Raw genomic sequence first — 12,708 nt, 5'->3', positions numbered from 1 at the left:
CCTTTTTTTAATAGCATATCCAGATCAACCGTGTGCAATGCTTTAGAATATACTTGAGTCTCTCTATAAATTGGGCATTTAGATTCCCGATTGGAAGCCTTTGGTTCATCATAAATCATCACTGAAGCAACTAAAAAAACACATGATTTGCAAAAGAGATGTCCACAGCCCGAAGTATATGGATCAAATAATGTTTTCAAGCATATAGGATAAGTAAAATCATATTCCAACTTTATAGAATCTTGAAGCATCAATGTCATTGTTGGTGTTGCATCGATATTGAAGGAAAAGTGAGTGGAGAATTTTGAAGAATAATCTCCATCCTCATATACTTTAAAATTCAAACAAAAAGCACAGAATTCTATAAGCCAAGGGGATTGCAACAGCTCCATATGTTCAACTCACATTTTCAACTTAAAGTTCTTTCCATTTACAGAGCTATGTACCTTATCATATTTATTGAGAATCTTTATGATAGCAATAACATCCATTGTAACATATTCAATCAACATTCGACCTTCTTGTATCAACGTGGTTTGATCAATTTTCAAGCAATGAACCAATCGCATCATGTATCTCTCAACTCAATTCCTCCAGCGACGTGAAGATGAAGAAGATGTCTAACTCTCGTGTTGAAACATCCCGCAACATCTGAGGCTTCCCCCATCAACTTCAAAAAGAATAACTGATTATACAAATGGCAATATTTCCATTCACATTCATCTGTACAAGAATCATTAAGCATGCAAGTTCGATAACTCATATTTTCATCAAGGATTTGTTTATCTCCTTCGTTTTTAGAATTGGCAAATATAATAAGTATTGTCTTCGCTGTCAAGGAATCTTATGTATTTATGTCAATAGACAATTTCCTCTTCATGCGTGATGGGACATGACTGTGAATTTTATTGTTATTGTTTTCTTCATGAAATAATTTTGCATTTAATGTTTTCATATCTCTTTCATGTTGATTACCTCTCATCTTTAGACGATCAAAAGCAAATGTTGAAGATCAATTTTTCTTCGATGTGGAGATACTTAGCTTTTTGAAAGTTGAAGTTTGAGTGTAAGCAGAGGTTGGACATTGGTTTTCTTCTTCTTTCGTGGTCATACTCATTCTTTGAAAGGTTGAAAATCGAGTAGTTGAAGGTCTGATACGATCAAAGACGAAAGTCCTTTGCTTAGTTTTAGTTGAATTGTCGACATCTTTAGAAGAGGCATAATTATTGTCAATTACTTTCAGATCAACCATGTACAATGCTTTAGGATATACTTGAAGTTGAATGAACGCATGCACTTGATTTTGAGGAAATAGAGCACGCGATGTTCTCAAAGTTGATTGAACGCCTATGCTTGATTTGAGGAAGCGGAGCACGTGATGTTCTCGAAGTTGATTGAATATCTACGCTTGATTTGAGGAAGCGAAGCATGTGATGTTTTTGAAGTTGAAGTCTTAGAAGAAAGCTTGTATCTTTAAATAAATTTCAATCTTCGAGGGTGGTCAACTTCAGGAGTTATGAAGTCTTCTAGAACTCCTCTATCTATAGAGTTTTCCGGTGAGCTTTATGGGCTGCCTGGTTGGTCCATAGACCAAAACCATGGGCTAAGCCATATAAATTTGAGTCATATTTAGCATTTTGGCTAAATTAAGTTTTTTCTTTTTTTTGCCTAATTAAACTTTAGCCAAAGTAAATAATATTTAATTTGACCAAAATAATGAACTTGATCCAATGGTCATAATAAAAACTTGTAACATCATTAGAATTGACCAATTTATGTCTTCAATTTTAATTTGAAAGGCATACTACTTTTTTTAATTAATCCCAAATTCAACTATTTCTATTTTTCATCATTAATTTTTTAAATGATGTGACAATTTCTGATTGGTCTCAAAATTTCTTATTCAACTATGAGACTTTATTAAACTATAAAACTAAAATCTAACTTTTTAAAACTATAAAATCTAAAATTTAAATTTTTATGACATTCGAGAATCAAATCTATAATTTAACCTTTTTTTTTTTGTTTTGGAGAAAAAATTAGAAATTGTGAGAAAAAGGTAGAGTAAATGAGTGTTTGAGTGTATGAATATTTGTACCTCTTTTTTTCCAAATATGTTAAGTAGGAATCTAAGTTTTGACTTTGAATTGGATAATACACATTTTAGGTTAGCTGACCTGTGCCCATTTTTATTTTTATTTTGTACCATCTCTTGTAAATTAATATTCTTTTAATTTTAGGTTTCACAAATTTTGTTGAAGATGTATTTGGAAAGTAGTATAATGCTTGGTAAATTGGTAGAAATTTAGAAGAAAAAAAAAATCAAAATTTTTGGAGATTTTTTTAGACTTATAAAGTAACATTTATAAAATTTATTAATTTTCAACCTTCAAAGATTAAAGAAACACATGTATGTCCCGAGAACCAAAAGTTTCAGACTTGGACTTATACTTCAAAATAAAATATTAAAGGGATGCATCTTTAAACAAACCGATACAAACGTATTAAATAAAAAGCAAATCCCATAAGAACACTATAAATGGTTGGTTAACCTCTCCTTAAAAGAACATTTGAATACATTGAAACTTTTAAAGCAATAAGATTAACTACAAGAAAATACACGAAAAATCGTCGGTAATGTGATTAGAAGTTAATCTTTCGACACTATAAATGCATGGTCAACAATCAGTATCTCCTGACGAAGTAAAACACAAATCAATTACATTAAAACTACAAAAGCAAATACCTTGATTTCTATGGAGGAGACTATAAATTAAAACTGCCTTCATACCAAATGAGAGAAAGGTATTTTTGTTCATATTTTTGAAACCAACTTGGTGAAGAAAAAACAAGTTTTTGGTCTTGAATTAAGATGATTAACAACCTCTAATTATTTTGATTTTTCTTTCTAAAGATGCATGTTGTTGTAAGTTATGAACTTGTGGTGAAATTTTAATGTACCATTTCTAACCATTAGTTAACTATATGCATCTTTCTTTGTAAAGGAGAGAAAAAGTCATAAAACTCTCAACAACCTGCCCTAAATAGACAAATACTTTTATGCTTTAAAAAATTGCAATATTAATATTTCTAAACTTTGTGAAAAATTTTTAGAGATATCTTTCGGACTAAACATTCTTTAGAATTTTGAAGAAAATTTTATATACAAACAACGACGATGATCTAGAAAGAAAATTTAGATCTACACGTTATTTTAGGTCACCACTAAGTTTTGATTTTTGTTCTAAGTTTTGAAAGATTCCTATTCTAAAAGTATTTAATTAATTTGAAACGTTTATGGTAATTTTTATAAATATAATTATATTGTGATTGATGTTCAATACAATTGATCCATCAATAAAATCTCATTACGATTACACAAATTTTGATCTTGACAAATTGTCTATTAATATTACATATGCATGAGCGATTATATATGAACCAATTATCTCAAACATATTCACATTGAGATCATACTTTGTGATGTGACAAAACTAAATACTAACATTTATCGTGCTCTTTTTTAGGATACACATGTTCAATATTCACATTTTGGTTCTTGTCATAAATTAAAGGTAATTAATGAAAAAAACAAATTTTACATCGTTTTTGTCATTATTTTTTTTTTTAAAAAAGAGAAATTGTAAAACATAGAACAAGAAAATTACCTTTCATACAAAAATCAAAGGTTAACGAGTTTTTTTTTTATAGTATAAATAGTTTGTAAACTTTTCCTATTTTTAAAATTATTTTTTAAATATTATTCTAAAATCACTAAGTTTTTTAATAAAATCACGAATACTTACACTTAAATATGCAAAAATTTCGTGAATTTTTTTTAATATTTATTAATTAATTTAAAACAACCATAATTAATGAATTAATTTTTAACATCTATCATCCTTATTAAAATTTAAAATTCATTCCATAATTATTTTAAATTTAGTAAAAATTGATGAACGTAATTACAAAAATTTCGATCAAAATCTCAAATTTGGACGAATGGAGTGGGTTTTGTTTCTTTTACTATCTAAAACATTTTTTTCCTTTCAAATTTATAATCTCACAACGACATTTATACAAATATTTAAGATATGAACTTTATAATCCATAAAATTAGGACGTTAATATTTGTACGAAATTGATATTAAATAAAAGTAGAAATATATTTCTTCCCTTGAAAAAAGAAAAAGAAAAAAGAAAAAGTTTGATAAAAATACTAAAATTGACCGCCGGTCCGCCGCCCATAGAGCCGACTTTGGGCATTTGGATTTAGAGTCTATGGACCCGATTCGTAAGATCGTCTTACAACAAAACAGCCTCACCCCCCACGACCATTTTTTCTTTCTTTCTTTCTTTCTTTCTTTCTTTCCTTCTTCAATTTCTCCAAACAGATCGTCAATCAATTAGCAACGCCACTTCTGAGGTAATTCTCCTTCTATTCCTCTTCGATTTTCTTATTTCATTCATCTCAATTCCTCTTCATTGAATTCCTTTCATCATTTCTATCCCCCTAGGGTTTTCTCTTGTTTTTCATATTAAGGATACTTTCTTTTTGTTTGCTGAATCTGAACTACCTTTCTTTCATTTTATCCTCTATGTTCGTTCACGTATCGCTTTTCTTGTCACTCTCCCGGTCAAACCCCTTCTTTAGGTCCCATCATTTGTCTCATTTTTTAGGTAAATACTGAATGACGCCTCTTCAATGTTGCTTATCCAATCCCTTCTCCCCAAACTTGCCTTCAAATTCCCTCAAATGCATATGGGCAGGCACAATTTTGGCATTTTAAACGATTTTTCTTGTTTGGGGTTGGGTTAGCACGATCAACCTAACCTCTAAGGCCCCAATGAAGGGAATTCCTAGGCAGCGCATTATCCTTCTCTCACCCACCCTATTCGATCTCAACTTCCTAAGGCTTTGTGGACATTTTTTTATGGGTTGTAATTTCTTTTTGTGTGTCTTGGGATAGGATTTACATAGCCAAATCCCGGACTAGTTTCCTTGTCAACCATGTATTAGCCACTGAGATATGGGTCATCATTCTAGGGGCTATCACTTGATGTTGTTCTTGTTCTCCGCACCCCACAATTATCCACAAATCTCATAGATAGATTATGTTTTGGTACCATTTTCAATTGATGTTGCATTAATTTCTTGAACTTTTGTAGATACGTGTGTGAACTTTTGTACCTAATATGTCCCATTATCACGAGGATGATACTGATTACATGGCTGATGAGTACGAAATGGAAGACATTGACGATGATATGGATGATGAGTGTCATGATAGAGAAGACGAAGGCTCAGATTCTGATGCTGATGAATTCAACTCGGTTTGTGATATATTGATTAGCTATTGGATTAGATTTACTCATACCAAAAAAAAAAAATGATCTACAACCTTTTGTTTTATGTGTTATATGTTTTATATATGTTATGTTGAAGTTACGTTGCCGTTTTTTATTGTACTGAGTCTTAATGTTGGGTTTTATTGAATATTTGAATTCTGAATGACATTATTTACAGAGTAGTAGAATAGTCGATACCACTGCAGCTCAAGCAAGAAGAGGAATAGACATTCAAGGGATTCCTTGGGAGAGACTTAGCATTACTAGAGAAAAGTACAGGAAAACTAGGCTTGAGCAGTACAAGAACTATGAAAATATCCCTAATTCAGGAGAAGGGTCAGAGAAGGTAATCAATCCCTCAAACCTACGCTCCCCCCTCTCACTCTCCAAGTTGTCATTGGTAATTCCAATGTTTTATTTATGAATTTTCCAATATCATGTCAATAGGATTGCAAGGTTACTGATAAAGCATGCTCATACTATGAATTTTGCCGAAATTCAAGATCTGTGAAATCCACCATTCTTCACTTTCAGGTATGCTTAATTGAGTCCTCTATGAAATTGACCTGATTCTTGTTAGTCTTTGTTGGTGTATATCTTGTGCTCTTTTCAATATTTCAAACTTGTCCTTTCTTTGTGTCAATTGGAAGACCTTTTAGTAACTTTTTTAATTGTTCTTCTGTTTGTACCATGAGATCATATATGTTTTTATTATTTTTCATTAGAGTTTTTATTTGTGACTATAGCCTCTCATAGAAGTGACTACTTTTGTTTTTATCCATCACATTTGGTTGTACATCTTCGTTTCATCTTGTCTGCTTTTAATCTTTTTTAGTTCTAATAAAAAAATGTGATTAATGAGATTTTCCAGCTATATGGAGATAGAATTTGTCCGATCTCAATCATCATCTATTAGTTCTATTTGACCACCTTGCGAGGAGAAGGTAAAGCTGTGAATACTAGAGCCAGTGAAACGGTAGCTACTAAAGCGTAAACAGCTCGCTTTTCCTTCCCCGTGAGTATAGCATGATGAGCCAAGTTACGGCTGCTCCGGATGAAAGGAGAATAGGGGTATTAAGAAAAGGGATTTTTCCTTCTCGTTTGGGCTTCTATTTTTGGTGTTTTTTCATATTGTTCTCTTTGGGATTATTTCATTCATCAATGAAATATTTCTTATCCCCAAAAGAAGCCTCTCGTAGAAGTGGAAATCACTTCCCTTTTGTTTTTACTTTGCATAGTATCCATTGACACCAAGATTGATGATCGACATTTATGTTTGGAACGTTTAATACATTGATTACTTGGAAGCACATATACAAGAAATCGAGGTTGGATTGTATGAAATGATAGAATGTACTAGGGCATTAAGAAAAAACAAACCTAACAAAAGGTATATTCAATGACGGAAATGACTCAAATTCTAAAGAATACAAGCAAGTTGATAATTAAAAAATCTGACTGACAGACTATAGAAACTTGTCAAAACCATCTCCCACGTTTCCTTTAGAGATTGCTCCACCCTTTAGAAATCCTACTATTTCTAATAGCAAAATAACAAGCTACAAAACTCTCTCCTTATCCTGAAAAGGAGAATTTAGCATGATCTCCTCTATCATTTTAGCTTGGAATAATTCATTGGCATATGCCATGGCATAATCTTCTACATTCTTATGTCATGCATTGTATTGTTTATTTGCATCTGATGCACAATGGCTGAATCAAACCTTTTATTGTTTGATAATAGTTGAGGAACTTAGTATGGTCGACATCAAAACATGATGCATACCTTTTATCAAATTTTTCTGTAATTCATTGGTCATCATTATCGTACACGAAGTCTGACGTACTCAATGTTGCGGGACATGTGGCACCTACAGAGGTTAGTGTATTGACTGCATGGTTAGCTTTCCATATTATTATTATTCACTTGTGTTTCTAAAGTCTAAACAAATGAGTGATGTAATACAGAAGCACCCAGGTAGCTTATTAGAGGGATTTACACAGACACAAGTCAGTACACTTGCAGTGAAAGATAAGCTACTTGTTGCTGGGGGATTTCAGGGAGAGCTTATTTGCAAGGTAAGTTGTTCATTTATTTTATTTTTGACAAGGACAATTTTTTTCATTGCTATCAATATCAAAAGGTTCAAAAAGGTGGGTGGGATATGGGCATCTTCCTAGCCTTGTGAAGGGGATTGATGAGTAACATCCCCCATCTACGTTGATGAGAAAGGTTGGGCATACAAAGTTGTCAAAAACCTGAAGAATCTTGTTGATCCTTTCTATCCAAGTATATCATAAAATGGTTTTAGCACCTTGTCAATTAAAATGAATGAAGGCACCACAGCACATTTACACAAAGCACATATTGCAAGCCCTTTATCATAGAGGAGGAAATGGAAGTCCTCTGGATGCAATCAATAATGTTTCCCTGCACTTGCCACTAAGACAGGAGCTAACGGAGCAAGAAGGCTTTTGAGGGGGAGAATTACACAAGAGGGAAAGAGAAAAAGGAAATTTTCACTTGGTTTTTCTTACTTGCTGAAAAGGAAAAAAAAAAAATTCTTGAAACACATTAGAAAGTTTGGTTTCTTATACAATTAATAAAATTAGAAAGATTAAAAGAAGAAGATATCTTGTGACATTTGAAAGCTGCATCTGACTGACTCATAGCTTACCCAAGTTTCTGATTCATTTTGATCTTGGTTTTGTGTAGTTAGTTTCAGTCCATTTGTTCTATCATAGGCATTCTATACCTAAAGGGTGAAAAAAAAGTGCCAATAATGAAGAGTTTGAAGAGGAGACCTCAAGCAAGTGATCAAACTAAAATAGTGAGAAACAAAATCCTTGAAGGGGGAGAACAATGGTTTGTAGGAGAAAAATTCGATGAAGATTGGAAATAAAGGTGAAGAAAAAATTGATAGAGGGAGGGAAACCTTTGACTTACGATCCATTCTCCCAGAAATATTATCAATAATAAGCAACCAAGCCAGCCCAATTGAAAACTTAACATATTGAGACACTGGTTGGCAGATTGAGAGAAGGAATGATTACTAGAGGAGGTAGTGTTAGAAGGGTACTGCTTGTGTTTGTAGCCCCAGCACTAGACCCACCTTGAGTCAAGCCCTCAACTTTTCCATGGTGATCCTATGCCACAAAATTTTACTCTAAAGAGGAATGCCATGCCATAACCATTTTGAGCAAAGGGTTCAATACACAACTGGTCTTGAATCCCATTTAATCAAATGCAAATCCTTGGATTCTGCTTGATGATTCCCTTCAATCAAAAGTCACCCATGATTCAATCTGCATATAATTGAAAAGAGGAGCTTAAAAAGGTATTTGATAGGGATCTCACATTACTCTAGCTGAATAATCGGTGACCTCCCATCCTTAATAAGTGATGTTTTTTCTCCAGTATTCTGAACAATGGGTTCCCAAATGACAAATAATTGCTCATGGCCATGAGTATGCCCTGAGCGACAGCTTCATACTCAACAGACACTCATGTAACCGACTTAGATAAGATGCCATTGGTGCCATTCGTTGAACCCTTTATTAATTTTGAGCTTGAATATGAGTTTGGACAACTAAAATGTTCTCAAGTTCAGCCACTAAATAAACTTCAATTACTTCAGCTTTGCACCCCCTTCAAGAAGTTATACTGACAGATTTTATCGCAAAGAAAAACTAAAATTGTCCCATGAGGTTAGTTCTGGCCTGTAAGCTGGTTTTGGGATTCACATACATCATTTTTTTTTCCTTTTGGAGCAAAAGAGCCATATGTTCATCACTACCCATTTTGCAGACAGATTTTGGAAGGAGTAAACTTTTTCCTTTAGCTGGTCCACCACCCTTTCTAATGGGATTAACAGCCTCCTTATATTAACCCTCAATGGACATCTGTTTTCAATTATTTGGATGCACCCTTTCCAGGCTTTCTTATAGACCACTTGGAATGAATATAGCTTTAAGGATAGGGAATATCTTCTGAGAGTTTTTCTTTATAGCTATTATAGTCACTCCACCCTTTTGACCAATTGGAGACATCTTTTGTAACTGTTTTTCGTTTGGGCTCTTGCCCTTATTTTGTAAATTTCATCATCAAGGAATTTTGTTTCTCATAAAAAATGATATTTTTGCTAACAATCTCACAATTATTTTGAAAGAATACTATAGTAAATCTATAAGGGGATACACTTTATCATGGTTAAAACTGAACTGTTTTCTTCATCACCTTGATAGAGAGGAGGGCTTCCAACCTTCATATGTCTTCCTAATATAACTATAAAGAAAGAACTCTCAGTTGATGAAAAGTTTTTCGTTGAGTTTTGTGATTATAATTATTATTATTATGGTTAATGTTTGTTTCTATCTTGCTTTATTGCAGCATCTAGACCGCCCAGGCGTTAGTTTTTGTTTCAGAACAACTTATGATGATAATGCTATAACTAATGCTGTTGAGATATACACTAGCGCTAGGTATATTTTCATGCTCTCTTGGATAAGCTGGTTTCATACGTTTTTCCTTCTACAAACATTATTGAACGTATTCCAAAATTTTCAGTGGTGCAATTCATTTCACTGCTTCGAATAATGATTCTGGAGTCCGAGATTTTGATATGGAGAAATTTCAGCTTTCTAAGCACTTTTGTTTTCCTTGGCCGGTTAATGTAAGTCCTCTGAATTCTACTTCTCCGTTTTATAAACAACTAAACGGAACACCCTTGTGTTCTCCTGTTTTCAATTAGTTGATCAATGCTTACCTATTTTTACTTTTCCACGTGATATTTTATTCTCAATTATTTCAATAACTTTTGTTATTTTCGTTGGTATTGAAAGTTACGAAAAGTTTAGTGAGTAGAAAGACAATGTGTTGCAACTTTTGGTTGTCAATGCTTGCATGGCCCATCTTGATGGCTATTTACATTATTCGTGTACGTTAAGTGTGTAGATATTCAAATTTTACATAGGAAGCATGTTCAAGGTCATGTTCCAGACCTTGGGGTGTTGAAATGTTCATTTTAACTTGTATATTATCACACACTTGAGGCTCATATCCAGATCTAATGGGTCATATTGGTGCTTTGTTGAATAAATATTTCAGCATGCCGCTTTGAATCCAGATGGTAAACTTCTTGTGATTGTTGGTGACAATCCTGAAGGCTTATTGGTGGACTCACAAACTGGAAAGGTAGTACTCCGTAATATCGTCTACAGGATCGTTGTTTTGGTAAATCATCTTCTGACTTATTAAAGTACATGCTCCTTGCAGACAGTTGCATCTCTAAGTGGACACTTGGATTTTTCATTTGCATCAGCATGGCATTCCGATGGCATTACCTTTGCCACTGGGAACCAGGACAAAACTTGTAGGATTTGGGATGTAAGAAATTTATCAAAGTCAGTTGCTGCTCTGAAAGGCAACCTTGGAGCCATTCGGTCCATCCGCTATTCCTCTGATGGTCGGTACATGGCAATGGCAGAACCTGCAGACTTTGTGCATGTGTTTGACGTTAAAAGTGGGTATGAGAAAGAGCAAGAAATTGACTTTTTCGGAGAAATCTCCGGTGTATCATTTAGTCCAGACACAGAATCACTTTTCATTGGAGTATGGGATCGAACATATGGTAGCCTTCTTGAGTACCACAGACGCAGAAATTACAGTTACCTAGATTCGTTGTATTAAGTTTGGAAGTATAAAAAAGAAACAAACTTGGGAATAAGATGGGTGGTGAAAATGAACATTGTTTTAATTATTAACATAGCAACATGTAGTGGATATGTTCTTGTAATTTGTAAGTGTATATTTAGTGTGTTGTGGAAACAATAGTCTTGTGTATTATTATGATTTGATGACACTTTGGTTTGAAGAGACAATTTGAGTAAATGCTGAAGGGCGTGTAAAGAAAGGCTTTGTGGGAGATGATGATGAATAGATGGCCAGGGTGTCACCTCTTTGCAAATCACTTTGTTCACATTTTTCTCTCTTTTTCATCTTCTTTTGGTACAATGACTGCATCAACGTGGGTTCGAATCAAATGACATGTCAATAGTGCTTCAAGGATGAACAAAGTTTCACACATAGATATCCATCCTTTTCACTTTGTCAGCTTCGTCTTTCATGTGTTGCCGATCATTGTTGAATGGAAGATCTTTTTGAGCTAAATTTACCTTGGTGTGGACTAACTTGTTTCTTTGTCAATGGTACAAACAAAAAAAGTTTCATTTCTTGGAGATTACTGTTCAGTCGGTAATTTTATGGAATAGTGTGTTGACTCAAGAAAAGTTTGGCACTAACCATCGTTATAGGCGTAGATGTAAATTTATACTGAAACCAACATTTTGGGCCATTTATGTTTTTGTGATTTTGAATGTCATTTTCTTTGTAACGCAAAATTGATAAGATTTCAAAGAAAATGACATTCAAAACTTGGCAAAATTCTTCAATTCCTAGTTTATGCACGATTGAACTTTAAATTTGTAGAAACTTTGATATTATTGAAATCAGTGAGTTATAGGGATTTTAATACTCCTTTTCTGTCAAAACTTGAATAGATGATAGGGTCTAATTTGATAAAAATAAGGTGAAAATTGATGGGACGAGTTCAAAGGTAGCTTTCCTTTTAAACAATAAATTACAAGACATTTGGCATTTCTTTTAAAAAAATACCTCATTTGTTTCATAGTTGCAAATTTTTTTTTTTCAAAATTATCAAAGGTCTAAAAAATTATTACAAACTATGATCTGAAATGATGTGACAATGATTTGGAACAAAAATAACAATTCAAACGCCAATTTAGGTTACTCTTTCATCACAAATTCCAACAACAATGCATTGTTTTAGGTCACATTCTCATCCTAATTCTCATTTAAGTGTACAATATATTTTTACTTCTTAAGGGTTCTATACATTTACAAAATGTTCAAAGTAATATTGCAATAAATGTAACTTCTAGAGTAGTTTTTAAGCTAATAACAATAATTAGATACATTGGTTCATAGTATTTTTTATTAAGTTTTGAGATTAGTTTCAATTTAGTTCATAAGTTTCAAAATGCTACAATTTTATCTTTGAGATTTGAATTAATTTAACGATTTAAAATCTAAGAATCAAATTGAATTCAAAATTTAAAGACGTAGTATATAGCATTTTAAAGATAAGAAGTCAAATAAAAACTTAACTCAAATTCGAGAAACAAAAAATATATTTTTTAAAAAAGAGAAAACCTTTTGAACTTTTTTCTTTTTAGTACAAAGAGGGTGAAATATTTTCAACAAATGGGAGGGTTATGAGCAAGTATAAAATACTAGTTAGTTAAGTTCTTTTTCTAGCACAACTTCGAGAGTGGGAGGAT

At 32.8% G+C, this 12,708-nt stretch overlaps 1 protein-coding gene and 1 non-coding gene across 2 annotated transcripts; both read left to right on the top strand.

Annotated features, from left to right (window-relative positions):
- The first annotated feature begins 4,276 nt into the window (after nucleotides 1–4,276).
- LOC101218407 (uncharacterized WD repeat-containing protein C2A9.03) lies at nucleotides 4,277–11,315 on the top strand. Its single transcript, XM_004149520.3, has 10 exons — nucleotides 4,277–4,426; nucleotides 5,170–5,334; nucleotides 5,528–5,695; nucleotides 5,797–5,883; nucleotides 7,094–7,228; nucleotides 7,318–7,428; nucleotides 9,740–9,831; nucleotides 9,917–10,022; nucleotides 10,457–10,543; nucleotides 10,625–11,315. Exons 2-10 carry the CDS (start codon nucleotides 5,197–5,199, stop codon nucleotides 11,036–11,038), a joined length of 1,338 nt encoding a protein of 445 aa, XP_004149568.1. The 5' UTR covers nucleotides 4,277–4,426; nucleotides 5,170–5,196; the 3' UTR covers nucleotides 11,039–11,315.
- An 89-nt stretch (nucleotides 11,316–11,404) lies between these two features.
- LOC116402970 lies at nucleotides 11,405–11,506 on the top strand. Its single transcript, XR_004215702.1, has one exon. It is a non-coding gene; the product is annotated as a small nucleolar RNA snoR99 (small nucleolar RNA).
- The last annotated feature ends 1,202 nt before the right edge of the window (nucleotides 11,507–12,708 follow it).

Source organism: Cucumis sativus, chromosome 3 (genome assembly GCF_000004075.3).
Source record: "Cucumis sativus cultivar 9930 chromosome 3, Cucumber_9930_V3, whole genome shotgun sequence".
NCBI classification, from domain to species: Eukaryota; Viridiplantae; Streptophyta; class Magnoliopsida; order Cucurbitales; family Cucurbitaceae; genus Cucumis; species Cucumis sativus.
The sequence above is the reverse complement of the archived record's forward strand: the minus strand, read 5'-3'. Positions and strand labels throughout refer to the sequence as shown.